The sequence below is a fragment of the Neophocaena asiaeorientalis genome, unplaced genomic scaffold (genome assembly GCF_003031525.2).
Source record: "Neophocaena asiaeorientalis asiaeorientalis breed wild unplaced genomic scaffold, Neophocaena_asiaeorientalis_V1.1 scaffold623, whole genome shotgun sequence".
Lineage (NCBI taxonomy): Eukaryota > Metazoa > Chordata > Mammalia > Artiodactyla > Phocoenidae > Neophocaena > Neophocaena asiaeorientalis.
Genome location: NW_020172294.1, coordinates 611,809 through 630,832, shown reverse-complemented (window position 1 = coordinate 630,832; position 19,024 = coordinate 611,809). Strand labels below are relative to the sequence as shown.

Sequence of the window (19,024 nt, the reverse complement as noted above, 5' to 3'; positions counted from 1 at the left end):
ATACCTACCTTAATTCCTTTCAGTATGAGCCTCTCCCTGCAAAAGATTCCTACAAATTTACATAGCACTACAAAAATCTTAAGGAGGTTCCTGGAAAATAGGAAAGAAATTGACCTCTCTTGAGTGGGGAATGTTGTCTCTCTGGCCCCAGTGGCTGTAATTTTAGATTTCTTAACACTGTACCTGTTTTCTCTCAAGAGGCGGTTAGCTGAAACTTGCAGTGGATCTTAAGATTTGTAAACTTGATGGATTTAGGGAAAAAAAGTATTTCTATCCACGGAAATCATGTAGCATGGTAGAACCTCCCAGATACACATAAGGAACTGATTAATCATTCTGAAAAAAAGGTGCTGAAAAGCATGACCTTATAATTTTTTTTTAAACCTTTGCTAGTTTTATAGGATTTAGGAGAATGATGTAGAGTTCTTTACTAGCAAATTATATCTTGATTTCATTAAATCCATCACTGCTCTACTTTTAAGTTTTAATTTGTCTTTATAACCTTGGGGAATTATCCACTCCCACACCTCCACTTCCTTTTGCCAAAACTCCATTTGCATTTCCTCTGGCAAACTGGCTCTGCCACTCATGACTCCACTTTAACTCATCCTGCCTGCATCCCTGCACAAGGCCACTTCCCATTCCAATTGCTTTATTTTCAGTTCACTTTCTACCCAGTCCTTGCCACTTGAATCCTTCTCTTCCCCAATTTTTCTCTTTTTTTTGATGTTCACTATCACATTTAATCTCATCTTGAATGCTTAAGGCCAAACCTCTAATATTTCTAAAGCTCCAGCTTTTTAATTTCTCAACACAGGTGTGTCCAATTCTAAAGCCTAGGTTCTCTTTATCTTGCATTCGTCATAATCTAGTATTTTTATACCTGATTGTTTTCTTTCTCAAGATCTAGGTCAGTTATTTCTTACAGAAGCCCTGCCCAAATTTCATTGACTTGTCATTTTCAGTTCTATGGGTAAGCCGTAATTGAATACATACAGAGGAGATTTAGTGGCCGGAAAAATAATCCAATGATAATTTATTGGTTATTGGATATAATTTAACACACTTATGTTAAATTCAGAAGTAAACAAATATTAGAAGCACGATATAACTATAGGGATATACCAGTTGGAGGTAATAAAACTAGAAACTAATCATTTGAAAAATCAGATCAGTTACAGTTACACTTTTCTCTCTACAGTGCATCGAGGTGCTCTCTTTTGTGTCCTACCTACTGTCTCTCCAAGTCTTTATTTGTGCTAATAACAATTAGCCATGAACCTTATAAGCCCATTCTTCCCAAACCTGCAGTTTTGGTAGTTGGTGCAGAGTAGATACATTTAAGAGAATAGTAAGCATCATTGTCTCCCGACCATTTTAACATTCAAATAAACTTCAGATTTCCTCTATGTAGACCAGAGTACATTCTTTTTGGCCTCCTGGATCACATTCCTTTATAATGAATTTATAATGAAATGCAAAGTACATGAACTGAACACTCAGGTGAAGAGATGAACATCTCTAGGCGGGAAGGGTTTCTACCAAGAGACCGTGAATATAACATCCTTTGGTTATATTTCTGCATAGATCTTCTGCTTCAAGGCCACCCCTATTAACCTAACATGTTAAGGATGTTTCCAACACATGGAGATATTATATGGCTAAGAGAGGTAAATCCTTCTGCGGCTCAGAGCACACACAGATCCTCAGTCAGGGGTCAGTCTTGGACTCCGAATCTTCCTCCAAAGAATATTCTGTGCCATAACGTTATCATAAAAGATGAAGCCTATTTCCCATACCTGGTCTAGAGGATGAGGCCCAAACACCTCTGTGCAGCAAAATAGTGTCAAAATCCTTTTCCAATTTTTGATTTAAGCCTTTCTTCCCCAACTAGCTTTAATCCCCATGCTCCAAGCTCCCTACACATAGTCCTTTAAAATGCTGTGCACTTCTGAGGACTCTGTGTCTCTGCTCCTGATCTTTGCCCTTTCTCCTCTTCTTCTGGAAAATGTCAGCTCATCCTTCGGAGTCCAGTTCCTATATCAACCTCTCTGTTAGTCCTTCTCCTATTCTTGTAGGAATAATTAATTACCACAGTATTTTTTATGCACCTCTGGTATTATACATTTTATTTCATATCAAAGTTGTTTACATTCTCTCCATTTTTACTTTATCACTCGACTTCTACCCTTCTTCCCCTACCCTCTCACACATTCTAATCCCCACTCTGATCTAGGAAACCAGGGATTCACAGACACATGAATAAAACCCTGGAAGTGGACCAAATTCTAAAATAACTAAGAAAGCAAAGTATTCTACTTTGTATCCTGAGCACCTTGCATAGCATCAGCATATAAGAGATTGACTCATATTTACTGAACTGAATTCAAAGATGATGCTTCCCACAATAATACTTCCCACTTCTGAACTTCTCCAATACATTTTTGTACACTCTTTTGATACTATCTTATATTTGAACAAAATTACTCATTTATTCAGTTTTCAATATACTTTAAAAATATCTTCTCTCATTTGATCCTTAGAACAAACTTGTGAAATAGTTAGGGATTTTCATTCCCATTTTGCAGATGAAAAAACTGAGTCTCAGTTAAGTACCTTACTCAAGTCACAGGAATAATAAAAGGTGACACTGGCTACTGACACTCATATGATCTGATCTCTAATCCTATTTTCTCCACTACATTGCTTTGTATTTTTATTTTACTAATGTACATTTCTTCAATTAGGTGGTAAACTCTCTGAAGACAGGAACCTTGCTTTAAACATTCCATACCCTCCACGCACACAGTTATGGATTGATTTTCAATATACCAAGGTAGAAAATTACATATATAGGATTTTTAGTGAAGATTATTACAGAAATTGAGACACTGAATATTTACAATATTGACTCAATATAGCATGTCTGAGGTAGCAAAGCATAATGGTTAAGCACATGAATACTAAACAAGTCCAAATTCTGGTTCTCTCTCTTAAAAGCTGTACAACTTTGGGCAAGCTGCTTAACGTTTCTGTTCTGTACCTTAGTTTCTTTCTTGGAATAATGAAAAAAAAAGACAAAAATGCAACAACACTCCTCATCTGATAGTGGTGTTGCGAGGATTAAATGAATTAATAGTTGTAAAACACTTTAGAATGGTGTTTAGCACTTAGTAATTCCTCATCGTTAGCCATTACTAGTCTTCTGTGGTTACAGAGAATTTCCTGGAGGACTCCTGCAGGTACTCGTAGCGTAATGAGTTAGAAAAGTGTCCTACAGGATTAGAGGCCAGAGTCTCAAAATGCTGGCTTTAGGGTCTCAGTTACATTCTTAAACATGGTACACAGAATATGCTGAGCAAAATAAGGCCATTTTTCCAACCCCAATTCACTCTACTGATAACATCTGCAATTCTGACATGATGAGACAAACAAACCTCTGTCATAGAGTAACCTCAGACTATCTGAGAACTTCTAGGGCAGCCAAACCTGTAGAACAGCTGTTGGAACTGAAGCCGAAGCTCATGGATGTTATCAAATGCCTTGATAAAGTCAACAAGTTAATTTTTCAAGGTGTTCTTGAATTTATTCTGCATCTGTTTTCCTGCAAAGGTCAAATCCAGCATTTCACCTTGTGGCTTAAAACCACACATTCATTTCTTCTTTCAGTTTCTGAGTACTCACGTTGTGCCAGGAAGTGGGGATACACAGGTGAGCAGGTATGGTCCCAGTCTCAGGGAGCTCGCACCAGCCTAGTCTGGTTATGCCACATTGGAGGTATGTTTCTAGGGGTACAGAGCTGGCATATCACCTAAGAACAGACCCAGCCAGAATTTGTTCAGAAATAAGGAGTGACAAAGTGGCCAAGGCCATACAGTTTGTCTGTTCACGGAGATGGCGGCTACTTTGATTTTGGATTCCTTGCCTTTAAGGAGATGGTTCTCAACTGAGGTCAATTTGCTCCTCATGGAACATTTGGCAATTTCTGGAGATAGTTTTGATTGTCACAGTTTAGTGGAGGAGAAATACTGGCATCTAGTAGGATGCCACTAAACATCCTACAGTTCACAGGAGAGGCCCCACAGCAAAGAATTATTCAGCCCAAGATGTCAGAAGTGCTGAAGTAGAGAGAAACTCTGAGCTAGAAGATCTCTAAGTTTCTCTTGCCAACCTAAATAAAAGGGTAAACTGAGGCAAGATCGAGAGATGAGTTTATTTAGCAATAGCAGAGGACTTACAATTTGGGACACACAAACTGTAGCGAGCTGCAGGCAAGTCTGCTGAGGGTTTGGGATAGGCTGTACTTGGGCAGGGAATGTAAAGAGGGGAGAGTTCAATTCGAGTCTGTTAAAACAGACTTATATACACTACCAAATGGAAAATAGATAGCTAGTGGGAAGCAGCCGCATAGCACAGGGAGATCAGCTTGGAGCTTTGCGACCACCTGAGGGGGGGATAGGGAGGGTGGGAGGGAGACGCAACAGGGAGGAGATATGGGGAAATATATATATGTATAGCTGATTCACTTTGTTATAAAGCAGAAACTAACAAACCATTGTAAAGCAATTATACTCCAATAAAGATGTTTAAAAAAGCCACACAAATGGAGACCAGCTTTGAAAATTTCCTGAGCAGACAAAACCAGTCCAGTCTTACAAACAAAGCTCAGTTAGCTTATTTTGTGAGGCCAACCTGACCCAGATCATTTTTGTTCATGCCTCTGGAAACCATAAGCAAAACTTTGCAAAGTTGATAGGAGGCAATCCCTGACCAATTCCCTGTCATTTAAGAAAATTCCAATATTATTATCAGTTTTCTGTAAATCAGGCATTTATGGGAAATCAGTTTCTCGGTCCTTAAGTTTTGTCTTCCTCAGGGAACATGTATCAGATTTTCCATTTTACGCAATGTATCCTCTGGTTCCATTTTATTTATTATTTTTATTTTTGTTTTTTTTGCGGTACACGGGCCTCTCACTGTTGTGGCCTCTCCCGTTGCGGAGCACAGGCTCCGGACGCGCAGGCTCAACGGCCATGGCTCACGGGCCTAGCCGCTCTGCGGCATGTGGGATCTTCCCGGACCAGGGCACAAACCCGTGTCGCCTGCATCGGCAGGCGGACTCTCAACCACTGTGCCACCAGGGAAGCCCTGCTTCCATTTTAGACTGAAATTCTTTCACACATTCTAGCTCTAAAAATTCTGTTTTCTGAAACCCTTTGCTTCTTTTAAGCTGATGTAAATATTTATTTATTTATTTTTGGCTGCATTGAGTCTTCGTTGCTGTGCGCGGGCTTCCTCTAGTTGCGGCGAGTGGGGGCTACTCTTCGTTGTGGTGCACGGGTTTCTCATTGTGGTGGCTTCTCTTTGTTGCAGAGCACGGGGCTCTAGGCGCGCGGGCTTCGGTAGTTGTGGCATGCGGGCTCTAGAGCACAGGCTCAATAGTTATGGCGCACGGGCTTAGTTGCTCCGCAGCATGTGGGATCTTCACAGACCAGGGATCAAATCCATGTCCCCTGCATTGGCAGGTAGATTCCTAATCACTGCACCACCAGGGAAGTCCCTGATGTATATGTATAAATAGCAGCTTCCTTCTCTCTCTTTTTATAAAAATATTTATTTATTTATTTGGCTGAGCTGGGTCTTAGTGGCGGTATGTGGGACCTTTTAGTTGTGGCATGCAGGCTCTTAGTTGTGGCATGCAAACTCTTAGTTGCACATGCATATGGGATCTAGTTCCCTGACCAGGGATCAAACCCAGGCCCCCTGCATTGGGAGCACGGGGTCTTAACCACTGGACCCCAGGGAAGTCCCAGCTTCCTTCTCTTTGAATGGAAGGTCATCCAAGAATGTAGTACAACCTCCTACAAAATGTTGGAATCCCCCTTGTACAATTCCTGCTAGGCTACCAACCAAGTGAGAGGAAGTTCATTATCTTAAATCTTGGCAAGAATCCCTGTGGCATCAAAGGCCAGATTCCAGCTCTCTGCAGGTTAAGGGGATAGGACTTTCATGGATAAATAATGGAGATCTACATGTTATACAAAACTCTTGTCTTCAACAATCGTTTCATTATTTTCTCTCTCCTACTTTTTATAATAGCTATTAACTGGGAGCTGCAATCATCGGCTTGAGTTTCATTTATATTCCCAGTTCTTACTTTTTTAGATTGACATGCTCTGAGCAGTAAAATGGTTTAAGGCAAGCAGCAATTAAGAGTGCCAAAGAAGGATATCTACTAATCCTCAGACTGGACTTTCAAATCCCAAGAACTCCAGATTAGCTCTCCTGTTTTATAACTTCTAGGTGCTCGCATTTCTTTTTATGTTCCTCATTTGTTTCAGACCCCATGGCTCTTAAATGGGAAAGGAAGGTTAGCTCTGAGCACTTCTCCGAGGAAAAGCAAGAGTACAGAAGCATCCTGAAGTAGGGCTCTGTTCTTTTAGAGAACAAAGCTGCATGTGTGCCAGTTCAGTCCACTGCTCAGTTAAAGGAGAGTCTGCATGTAGCGAGCAACTGGGGCTCATAAACAAACAGGTCTTTGGGGCTATTGGAGCTGTAGGCATTTTTGACTTCTGGCTACTGAGTTAACAGAGCCCTGGGTTTTTCAATCCTGATTATACCATTTTCCAGTGTGACCTTGAGCATGATCTTTAAATTCTCTGAACCTCAGTTTCTTCATCTTTAAATGGGAATAATAATAGTACCTACTTCATAGATTACCTCTGGGGATTAAATGAAGTGACCCATGTCAAGTACCTGGATGATAGCAAATTCTCCATCAGAATGTAGCAGTTGTTGCTGCTGGTGTCATGGTTGGGGCTCAAGCATATAAAGGAGAGAAAGTAGCATTACTCTGAAGAAGAAAGGAGGCTCACTTTTATTTGTGAAGTAAAGAACCTCTGTTTATATGCACTCCTCACCAGAATTCTATCTCATGCTTTTTGAAAAAAGAAGAGAAAGGTAGATATTAAGACTAAGGGCCATCAATTGAGAAATGCCTCTACCTTCCTCCTGCACTCTTAGGTACCTTCCAAAACTCCGTCTTTCTTTCATCTCCAAACCATATGAGTTACACACGAAGACACAAGTGTGTGTAGATCAAAAGTCATGACAGCAAAAAAGTAAGAAACAGAAAACTTAAAGCTTCTCAATCTTATAAGCATGTGAACACAGAGGTAAATTTAAATTTAAGCCCTTTAAGTGGAGGTCCTGTTGGGTCAGCCCCTTCATGTGAACCTGTTCTGTCCAAATGCATCTCACCTATCAGTGGTTTCCTCTTTGAATACAAATGAAGATCTTGCCCAGAATAGGTCTAGTGCAGACCCACACTGGTTTGAAGTTTATTTGGAAATTTTCAAAGCTGGTCTCCATTGATTTTGACAGACTCAAACTGAACTCTCCCCTCTTTACATTCCCTGCCCAAATACAGCCTACCCCAAATCCTCAGCAGACTTGCCTGCAGCTTGCTACAGTTTGCATGCCCCAAATTGCAATTCCTCTGCTATCCCCAAATAAATTCTTCCTCTGTCCAACATTTTAGGGCTGTACAGGACTGACACGTGGTAAAATATCAGAGATACTAACGCTAGTCTCTGTGGACACACAATGGCTTCACTCCTCCTGGCAAGCCTGCTGTTTGAGTATTTTAGTACCACAGCCAACTGGAAACAGATCACAGCTGGGAAACTTTGAACTCTGTAGGAGAAATCTAAACTTCTCAAGGAAATTTCGAACTGTGCCAATGAGAATTCTATTTAAGTAGGTAGCCAATCAGGAATTACATTAATTCTGAGTTCTTCAGCATAACCTTTAGTGCTTCGGTTACTTACCAAAGCAGTTCCCCTCACAGACACAGGAGGTATGTGGTCGTCACATCTGTGAAAAGAATTTGAAATAACTTCTTTGAGGAAGTGCCTAACTTTTGGAAAATCAATAGCATGTTTGCTATTATATCTTGATATCTTGAGAAGATATATTTCTGATGCTTAGTAGGGAGACATTTCTTAGTGCACTGTTGAAAAATCTTTCAGAAACATTTTCCTATTCTTGTTTAGGATCAATGTTTTACATCTTTGTCACTCAGGTAGCCAAGAAAAATTACACAATAGTGGATTTGTACTTGAACATAGCATGAAGACAATTACAAAAACAGTTATATTTGTTGAGTGTTTACTGTGTATCAGGCAGTACTCTCATGCTCTATAGGCATGTTATCTCATTTAAATACATCACTCTTGTCAGGTGGATACTATGACAACTCTCATTTTATGAATTAGAGAAGTTAGAAGACACTGTACAAGGTACATAGTGGCTGAGCTCAGAGCCGGCCACAGGCTGACTGAATCTAGAGCTCTCATTCTTGATCAGCATGGCACACAGAATTTTCTTGTAAATGGGAAACAGATTTTCTGCTTCTGTACATTTTTATTTTAAAGAGAGAGTAAGTCAGAACCAGACTCAACAATTCTTAAGGGAATTTTTTTTTTTTTTTTTTTAAGACTTTATTTATTTTTGGCTGTGTTGGGTCTTCGTTGCTTCGTGTGGGCTTTCTCTAGTTGTGAACAGTGGCTACTCTTCGTTGCAGTGCACGGGCTTCTCATTGCCGTGGCTTCTCATTGTGGAGCATGGGCTCTAGGAGCACGGGCTTCAGTAGTTGTGGCTCGCAGGCTCTAAGAGCGCAGGCTCGGTAGTTGTGGCACACGGGTTTAGTTGCTCCGTGGCATGTGGGATCTTCCCAGACCAGGGCTCAAACCCGTGTCTCCCGCATTGGCAGGCGGATTCTCAACCACTGCGCCACCAGGGAAGCTCAACAATTCTTAAGGGAATTTTTTAAAAAGCAAACCTTATAAAGATGACTTCAGGATGCTTATTTTTATACATATGCCTTATTTATTATGAAATTATCTTGAAGGAGAACAATTATGCTTTTACTATTTATGCTGCTTCTCTAAAATTCAGTAGAAGGTGAAAAATTTTAAAGACATAGGTCCAAAATTGAGATAAATTTTGATTTTTTAAAATCTATAATCCTATGCCAGGGTGTGCTGCCTGAATTGCAGCTTAAGAGTTAATAGACCATAATGACTCAGAGCTCTTGTATGAAATCAAGTCCTCTCCTTTGCTAAGAGAATAGCAAGATGGAATCAAGAATTAAACAAACTGAGACTCTAGGTCATATCAATTTAAAGTGGCAAGATGCAGTTTTCCTTCATTCAAACTCCTAGTTGCTTCATGGTTCTTGAAAGTTGAGCATAAAACCTGGGAGGCCAAGCAATTTTATATTTAAAAGATACCAACACGTACTTTATAGTTTAGCTCAAAATTTAAACAGAAATTAAAATATGGATTTTTTTCATATTATTTTGAAATACCAGCTCTACCCTAATAATATTTAGAAGTTAAAATACTGTTTTTATTCATATGCTTCCTTCTCATACAGCTTTATTGAGCCTGCAAGCCTTCTACATGCTACGCACTATTTTGAGTGCTTTGGAGGAAATAAATATGCCTGAGATAGAGACCCTGTTATCTGAGACGTTTTATGATAGGAAAGATTAGATACACAAAGAGCCAAAGTGCAAGCCACAATGTGAAAAGGACAATACAGACAATACAGAGGCTTAAGTAAAATATGCTGAAAATGCAGAGGGGCCGGTGAGCACTTGCCGAGATAAATGGGAAGGCAACAGGGAGAGAAGGTGGTGGTTGAACAGGTATGAGAGGAAAAGAACAGCAGGAGCACAAGCCTGAGATGTAAGAGAGTAAGGGAGGCCGGGAACTGGCAAGTAATTCAATTTGCCTGGAGCCAAACTGTCCAGATTGTGAAGATTCTTTCCGGAGCCCTGTGGAGCTGCCGGCTTCATGGTGTCGCTGCACAGCTCAACACTCTCATCAGCTCAGTCAGGCCCCTGGTCTGATTTGGAGTGAAGGGAGCAGGGGCAACAATCAGTTTCTGAGGGTAGCAGGTGGCACAATTGGGACAGAGTGTCATCGAGTGGGAGGGTGTGCTGTGAGTGGGAGGATGCATGTTCCCTGACAGTGTGCAAGGCCGTGTGGATTTAGGTTGCAGGCAGGGTATAGGACTCAGGAGGCTTGGAGGCCCAGAGTCTCCATGGTCACTTCCAGGCCCACCTTCAAGTTAATTTATGTTTCTTCCACTGAAGAAACATAAGTATGCTTCCGCTTGTAGAGTGAATAAAAACAACAGTGTAATCACAAAAGCTATGCTGGTTAAAGTCCCCTGGACTGGGTGATTTCAAGAGATTGAAAGCTATCTCACCTGCATTTGCTTACAAGTCCTACTGAGCCATACCTTAAAAATCTCTCACATATATTCCCACTTCACCAGCTATAGGTAGAGCAGTTTCTCAGCCTTGGTACTACTGGCGTTTCTTCTGTGTAGTGGTTTGTCACATGCGTTTAGCAACATCTCTGACCCCTACCCACTAGATGCCAATAGCACCCACCCTTCAGTTATGAAAACCAGAAATGTCTTTAGACATTGTCAAGTGGCTTTCAGGGTGCAAAATTTCCCCTGCTTGAGAACCACTGTGCTAAAGTGATTTTTCTAAAATGAAAATCTCATTATGTCACTTCTCTATTTAATGAAAAAATATATATACAATATGCACACACGCATGAAATACACCAAAATAATTAGTGTTTGTCCAGGTCAGTGGGTGGGGGGTGATTTTATCTGTTTTATATATATAAAGGAATGCATATACATACATAATATATATAATAAGGAGAAAAAGTGATTAAGGGCTCCCTGCTGTCTACAGGATCAAGTCTAAGCTCCTTAGCATTGCATGTATAAGGTTCCTATGTTCTGGCCTTTGCCAGCTGCTCCCACCCCACCTCTTATCAGTCTCACCTTATACTTGGTCACTGAACCTCAATGACCTAGATGAGTTCTTACTTTTTTCCAGTCTCTGCATCTTTGCTGTATCATTCTTTCTGCCCAGCGCAACCTCCTAACTCTTAATTGCCTAGCTCAGTCCTATGTGTCCTTCAGAAATTGGCTCTCTTTTTCCAGGAATGTTTCTGTATCCTCCAGTCTGAATTAACTGCTCCTCCTATAATGTTCTCATGGCAGGAATACCATGCATCCACCACAGCACTCACCATATGATACCATAATCATCAGTGTACTCGGCTGTCACCCAGGCTGTCACTCAGAGGTCACCCCTGTGTGTTTTCTAAAGAGCATCCCTTCCTCAAGATCCTTACCGTCATTTGCCAGAAAACTGCCATAATGAATATACGAATAAATCCATGATGATTGTGATGTGATCAGCACTTCCTAGAGTTCTGCCCAACCATATGCAGTCATCTGGTGTTCCCTACTAGATTCTAAAGTCCTCCAGGTGGGGACTTTGCCTTATTTTCACGATTTTACCTCTAGCACTAAACACAGTATCCGATCCAGAGTAGGACTTTGATAAATAAATGAAAGAGAAGCTATCACCTCAGCTATTAGTACCATGCCAGGAATTCTGATGGTCCTTGCCATAATGGGGGTAGAAAGCTCTGCCACCATGGCTCCCAAACCTGGATGAGCATCCAAATATCGTAGGGAATTAAAAATAAATAAAGTGTTCCACTTCAGACCTGAATCAGAATCTCAAGGCTAGGGCCTGGTTATCTGTCATTATTTTAAAATGCTGATGAAATTCTAATAATGATCAACCAGATCATCTGGGAACCACTCCCTTTGTCATGCTTCTCCCTCCTGTCACCACAATCCTACTGTTTATCTGTGGACACCACACCTGGGATCACCGAAGGAGAATTTCCAGAGAAGGATTTTGCTTACTCTGATCTCTCCTTTGATCTAGGTGTCTTACATGCCTGTGTCCTCCAACTGAAGCCTAGTCACTTAGCAGGAAAAAGGAAGGCAGCATAGTAGGACATTTGGAAAGAGAGAAAAAGGAAGAGTGAGAGAGACAGATAGACAGAGAGAAAACAGAATCCAGGGAAAACAATAATCTGCCTTTTAAACTTTCCAAAATAGCATTTGATCTTTTGCTTATGTAAACTGGACTGCCTAGGCTGTGTACATCCTATGATAGATGAGGTAAATTTGGGCACCCACCAGAACTCTGCATCCTCAGGTAAAAAAATCATCTGAAAGGAACAGGGTAGTGGGCAGGCATACCCTCACTCCAGGAGAGCAGTTGTCACGCTATAATCACAGCTGTGTGGTGAGTACTTACTGTATGCTATACATTGTGATGGTCCTCAAAGGAAAGAAGCCAACTTAAATTTAACTCTACATGTTACTCATGAGTCTTATGAACTAGTTCTCTTGTACTTCCACTTTGCCCTAGTCCTTGGGACTACAACAAAGGAAAGTGTAGAGGGGAAAACAATCAACATCTCTAAAATCACCATCATGAACTGGTGGCACATGGCTTCATAGCTTTAAGAATGTGTGTAGACATGAAGGGGCCCCTTTGCAGGGACGACTTCATTGTGGAGTGTGTTGGTGCATGGAACAGAGGGTGGCACATCACCTCTTCACAGTGAGGCATACATCAATGGAATAACTGGGGGTCTGGAATAAGAAAAAGTAACTGCAGATACTGCTGGGCAGCCAGGAAGGCTGCATTTATAAGCTCATGATATACACTATTAGGTACTTGCTGAACTATGTGGAGGTGATGGAGTTACTGAAATTCTGTGGCAGGGACTGAGCACCATATCTCAGGCAATAAATACCCCAAAACAAGACACAAGGAAACATAACTTACAGGGAAATAATAGGAGAAAGATACACAATCCAGTCAGCCCTCAGTGTCCACAGGTTCTGCGGATTCAACTAACCACAGATGGAACCCTGGTTGGCTGAATTTGTGGCTATGGAGGGCTAACTGTACATTTTGTATAAGATACTTGAGCACCTGTGGGTTTTGGTATCCGCAGGAGGTTCCCAGAACCAATCCCCCGCAGATACCAAGGTATAATTGTATATGTATGTTTTCTTGAATCTTTGGCTAGCAATAAATGAATTAAAACATTAATGGAAAATTTTCTTTGTTCCTGGGTTGTGGTAGAGTCATAGAGAGTACAGTTCAATCATTTACAAATAGGATTAAAATAATAATGGGATAATTTGGGAAGTACATAAATTTGGGAGGAGAAACTTCAGTAGTCATATTTGAATCAGAAATAGCAAAACTTTTTGCCTTTTCATTAATTAATAAAGTCACTATGTTCCCATGGTTTTCTAGGGGTTAGCTTTCTTTCTGTGATTTGCAGAAGATCCTCTTAAACTGCTTTGCTGACTTGTTCTCCAGAGGACAGGACAAAGTTGAGTCTTGATGGCTTCAGCAAGTAGAAACCTGCCTTGCACAGGATGACTGTGCTCCCCTCTGGGGCCCTCTGGGGCTCTCTGTCAGTTCCTCCCACTGCACTTATAGGCAAGGAGGAGCTCCTGAACCAGAGTCTGTATGCTGAAGCTTGATTCTGTATTTTGAAAAAAATCAGAACTGCCTAAGGAAAAAAGCTCTACTTAAGAATAAAGGGCCCCTCAGAATGTATGACACACAATTTATAGTCCTACCATAGTACTATGCTCCCTTAAAAACACCCTTCCCCCAGCACACACATACACATTCAGGATTTAGATCCAGATATTTAGGTCACATTCATATTTAAAAATAAAAAGGGCATATTTTCATGTTTTATCTTCTGAAACCTATTAGGAGTATAAAACAGTGCCTTCATTACATTCTGCACCAGCACAATTATTCCCACTTACGGTTTGAACATAAAATGTATTTAAAGATGGCAAATTCTGAAAACTGTAACACACACACATGCTTAAAGGATAAAATTTGTTTCATTTTTGTATCCTGTGTTTGGCTAAAAGACAGCTACAAGTCATTTTGATATTTAAGAAGAACAATCGCTAAACAGAATTTTGCAAGAGTTTCATTTTTTCTATTTGGTCTATAACTAAAATACATGATACCCAAAATGAAGATTATAGAACTTTCATCTTCTTTGATCCACTTTGGCGCAACTTACAATATGAGCTTGGAAATAACTTGTCAATAGAGTTAACAGTTTCCTCAACTTTTCCTAGTTTACTAATGTTAGATTGTTCAGCTACAATAAAACTCTGCCTTGAAGAAAATTACCTAAAACACAAATTACATCATAAGTCTCAGCCATACTACACATAAGGAATATTTCTTTTCTCCTTAAAAATAATATTTCCTATAAAGGAAATACTCCTCAATTTTTAATTCCCAAATGAGAGAATTACTAGTGTTTAAAACATTTTTTACAAAGAAAAGCAACTCACTATTTGAAGAGTATTTCCTCGTAAGTGACTCTGGTGGAAACGATCACATAAATCTACATTTTGTTCAGCTCTTCACTATTTCATCAAAGACAAAAACAGCCTCAAGTGAAAGCTGGAAGCAAAACCCTTCCATTCCCCCAAGAGCTCCTCTACGAGTCAGGAGCCTCATTGCATGCTTCACCAAGCTGCTTGCTGCCTGTTGTTTTTCAGCAAGAGTGACCTCCAACACCTTTTATTTAGAGCTGCAATGCACTCTTAATGGCACACATGGAACACATCACGTGCTAAGCCAACACCTTAAGAGGGTGGGAAGCTTTTCAAGCAGGAAGACATGCTGAAAATATTTAGCAGTCAGCAAATTGCATGTAAGCAAAGCCTTGCTTGTTTTTCACAAAACAATCCAACAACGTAATGAGTCAAGATGAACTGATTTACACAGTTCTCAACTGGGAACCATCTGGAACAATACCTCCACTGTTCTCAGAGCTTCCCCTCCTTCACCTTAAGTTTAAATTCCAAGCAACTACAGAGGAATGGCTGTCCTCAATATTTTTAATGATGGTAATATATTTTTTCTCCATTTCATAATTCAGTTTTTCTCTACTCTTTGCTCATCTCATTTATGCTCATTTACTCTTTATACTGCAATTCTCCTGACACACATACTCCCCAAGTAAGGAGTAGTTTCAATTTAAATGTAACTACTTGACCAGGGCAAAGACCAGGCTCTTGGAGCAGTGGAGAAACTGTCAATAATTATTTCTCAACATTTAATCCATTATTCACTATGTCCACCTCCTGAGACCTGTGCAGTTGGTTAGAAGCTGGATTTCAGATGAGCCCAAAGTTTCATAAGAACTTTGTCCCTTTGAGGGCTCAGCCCTGTTTCCTTTGTTACTATCTGAAATTAAATTCTAAGAACATTAAACATTCTGAACACAAAACAGGCTGGTGGGCTCTGGCATCAGATAACTAATGAGCTGTCACAGGAGCTGAGTTTAACTCACCCTTTCTCTCCCAGTGGTTGAAGCTTTAAAGTCTCCTTTCTGGATTTTCTGAATGAGAACAGAGAAGCAAATGATGATCTGAAGCTCAGCCGAGAAGGAACGGATGTTGGGTTTCTTTGATTAGGTATATTTTTAGATCTTGATGTTTGTAATTCCATAGGATCTAAAAGAAAATTGTAAAAATTTTGCATGATTAATATTTCCAGGTAAATACTCTTGGAGAACTAACACCCCCACCCATGCAGTCTAGGAACGCAAGCATCCCCACATGAAGACCTCGGGACTAGGGGGGGCCCTGTGCCTCTTGGCTCTGCTGAGCGGAGGGGCCTCACTAAGAGTGGGGCATCTTTCAGTAGGTGCTGGGGCCTGCAGCTCTGCAGGACATCCTTCCTCTCATACCGGCTGGGACACTTTCTCAATGCGCTTTCCCCATGGCAATCCAAGGCCAAAGGTAGTGTGTTAGGGACCTCATCCGGTTCTTGTGCTGCTCTTAACTACCCCATCCTTCAGAAATTTTTATTTTGGTCCTTTAAAAACATAGTGATAGGGCCTCCCTGGTGGCACAGTGGTTGAGAGTTCGAACCGCAAAAAAAAAAAAAAATTAAATAAAAATTAAAAAAATTAAAAAAAAAAACACATAGTGATAGACTACGTGACTTTTCATACCAAAGAAAGTAAAGGAAAAGGAAATTAAGCCCTTTAGAGTGCTCCTTATTCCCATTAAAATCTCTGTGCATATGTATTTGCTACATATATGGTTTATATGTGGGTATGCATGTAATATAAATATGTATAATATATATGTATAGATAATATGATATTATAGATGAGTATTAAAAATTCTAAGCCATGCTCAACATATACCAGTTCCATCATACTGTAATACTTTTGGACATGCTGAGTTTTTAAATGAGGAATTCAAGGTAAGGGGAAATTCATCATGGTATATATGGGGTTAATCTAAAAATCTGAATTGTGAACTTTTTAGATAAATTTCTTTTTTATGGGAGTTGCAAAATATTTCCAATATATAAGTTTAGATATATTGTTACATATTTCTCAATGTTACTAATGTTAGTAACATATAACAAAAGCAGTCAATGTGACTCTATACACTGTTTTACCACTTAAAATTTCTAAATGCACTTTGTTATTCTCAAACAGTCCTGAGAAAGCAGTTTTTATTATCCTCATTTACAGACTAAAAAATAAGTGATTGGTGAAGGTGAGAGACATGCTGGTAGTCACAAAGTTAGAATGTCCAAGGAAGGCATTTGTTTGAGCTCATTTTTGGGGTTTAAGTTACCAAAGTACCAGAAGGGTGGCAGTTTCTCTACCACATTCCCCCTCCTAACCCCCCTCATGTCCTGTTCTCCTTTCCCTCCCTTCCTCTGTCTCCCCCTCCTTATGCATCATCATCCCATTTATTTACATGCTTACTGTGTTAGAGTTCAGTACTTTATACGTATTATTTTATTTAATTCTCACAACCACCCTGTGAAGTAGGTATTATCATACCCATTTAAAGATGAGAAAATTGAGGCTTATAGAGAATAAGAATAAGTAATTTGAACAGAGTCACATGAATTCTGATAGAATAGAGTATATAGAGACAGACAGAGTGGAGATTTGAATCCAGGCCCTTTTTGATACTGATGCCTGTGTTCTTAACCATTGTGCTATCTTACCTGACTCTAAAAACATACCCTCAAGACAGTACAGTCCATTTTCAGTTCACTCTTTTTATTGTGAATTTTGCCCCTTATGATTTAAAAATAATCCTGAACATGGATTGGTTAAATTGGAGATCCCACTGAGCCTTTATCTACAATGAGGTGTCCTAAGTTCTCACCATTTTCTGCCATCCCCTTTCTCAGTCTGTATGTAACTGGTTGTTTTAACATTTGGCTAACATCTATTTCATTGCAAAACTTTTTCCTTTGAACTTCTTCAAACCATTCACCAGTTACTCCTTGAAGCCATCTGATATCCCTCTTTGTCTTCTGGAGTTTGCTGAAATAAAACAAAAATATCAATGCATGCTTTAAATTTCTTTGCATGAAGTGCAAACTCGTGATGGGTCAAACTTTACCTAGTGGAGGAGTTGCATAAACTATAAGTCCAGGGGAAAAATTGGCTGTAGTCGGAGTTTCCTCTTCACCACCATGGATGTATTTTGGCTGTAATCATATAAATTCGATGACAATCTAAAAGTGTCTGCTAGTAGTTGAAATAATCAAGTTGCTGAGGACAATGTGGGTTGAGCATTGTGCAAACCTGACCTAATAATGCAACTGAATGATAGATACTTTAATGACATGGGGAAACTAGAATATTCCAGTTCTGATTACGCATTCATTCATTCGTTAATAATTAGATGTTTATTGAGCAATGTAGGCAATGGGGATTCAATGGTGAATATAACAGATAGGGTCCTTACTTGCCCATTCAGTGGTCAAAGAGAAAAGCTTACATGCAGAAAAGAAATTGTTGAATGTAATGGTCTTAGATAATGGAATTCTTTAAACACATAGACACAAAAGCCCATGAATGAGGACATGGCTAATGCTCAGTAGTAAGGGCAGTGCGATTTGAGATGGATAGGAAAGGTCATGCAAAGCACAGATGTGTCTGACGCACACTTCCAGAGTGCCGGAACTGAAATTCTGCAATTATTTCTTTTTCCTTCTCCCCTGCCCTTACCTGCTTAGTCTTCTTTCAAATGAAAATGCTGCTCTAAGTCAGTAGTTAAATCATGAGTTGTGATTTTTTTTTTTTTTAAAGCAGATCATTTGCTCCATTTCAGGAGGACCCTAGAACTGTTTGGAAATGAGAGAATATTCAATCCAGAGGGAGACTGCCCTGGACTGAGGCAAATAAAGCAGAAAGGGGAGTCTGAAGAACATAATGACAAATTTCATCAAGTGGTCAGTTTGACAAAGCTCTGATGAAAAAGCCAGGCTTGTTGTTGGGCCCCAAGCTCGAGAAGTTCTGCTGTTATTTATTTATTTATTTTGCGGTACGCGGGCCTCTCACTGTTGTGGTCTCTCCCGTTGCGGAGCACAGGCTCTGGACACGCAGGCTCAGCGGCCATGGCTCACGGGCCCAGCCGCTCCGCGGCATGTGGGATCTTCCCGGACCGGGGCACGAACCCGTGTCCCCTGCATCGGCAGGCGGACCCTTAACCATTGCGCCACCAGGGAAGCCTCAGTTCTGCTGTTTCGGAAAGAAGTTCATGTGACTCCGCAGTTGCCCTTTATCCAGGGTCCTCTGTGAAGCACAAGTGTTAGAGAGTTTGTATTCCTAAGAAAGTGGTGAGCAAGACAGCTGCAGAATGGCTAATTTGGGATTAAAGGCAATGAACTCTGATGGTTGCAAGTCAGGCTCCTGCTTGGGGCTATGATACTGTCATTTTATAAAATAATCAAGAGGGAAGCCAGAGGCCATCCTGCCCAGACTTGCATTTTCAAAAGCATTACGCAGCAGTCATCATGTCTAATCCGCATAATTTGCATTGGTGCCTCCCATTTTGCCATTGCCATCCCTCTGACACCTGGTCACTCCTGTCTCTATTGCTACTATTTCTTACTAACAGACTAAGAGACCACAAGTACCTGCTTCTAACCAGTACTGGCTGCCTCCAACTTATTACTACCTCATTTATTAATGTCATATATATATATATATATATATATATATATAT

General features: G+C 40.2%; 1 protein-coding gene across 7 annotated transcripts in view; it reads right to left on the bottom strand.

Moving 5' to 3' along the window:
* Positions 1-19,024, bottom strand: part of EXPH5 (exophilin 5) — a 70,614-nt gene that overhangs the window by 11,243 nt on the left and 40,347 nt on the right. For 4 of the 7 annotated variants that reach the window (XM_024766328.1, XM_024766336.1, XM_024766362.1 and 1 more), the window contains 3 exons: positions 17,174-17,334; positions 15,322-15,484; positions 7,830-7,875 (listed from right to left, as the gene is read on the bottom strand). In XM_024766328.1, the coding sequence (XP_024622096.1) occupies positions 7,830-7,875; positions 15,322-15,484; positions 17,174-17,334 (370 nt within the window). Of the gene's footprint in view, positions 1-7,829; positions 7,876-15,321; positions 15,485-17,173; positions 17,335-19,024 lie in introns of those variants that run through there. The other 3 variants (XM_024766345.1, XM_024766371.1, XM_024766379.1) reach the window with 3 other exon arrangements.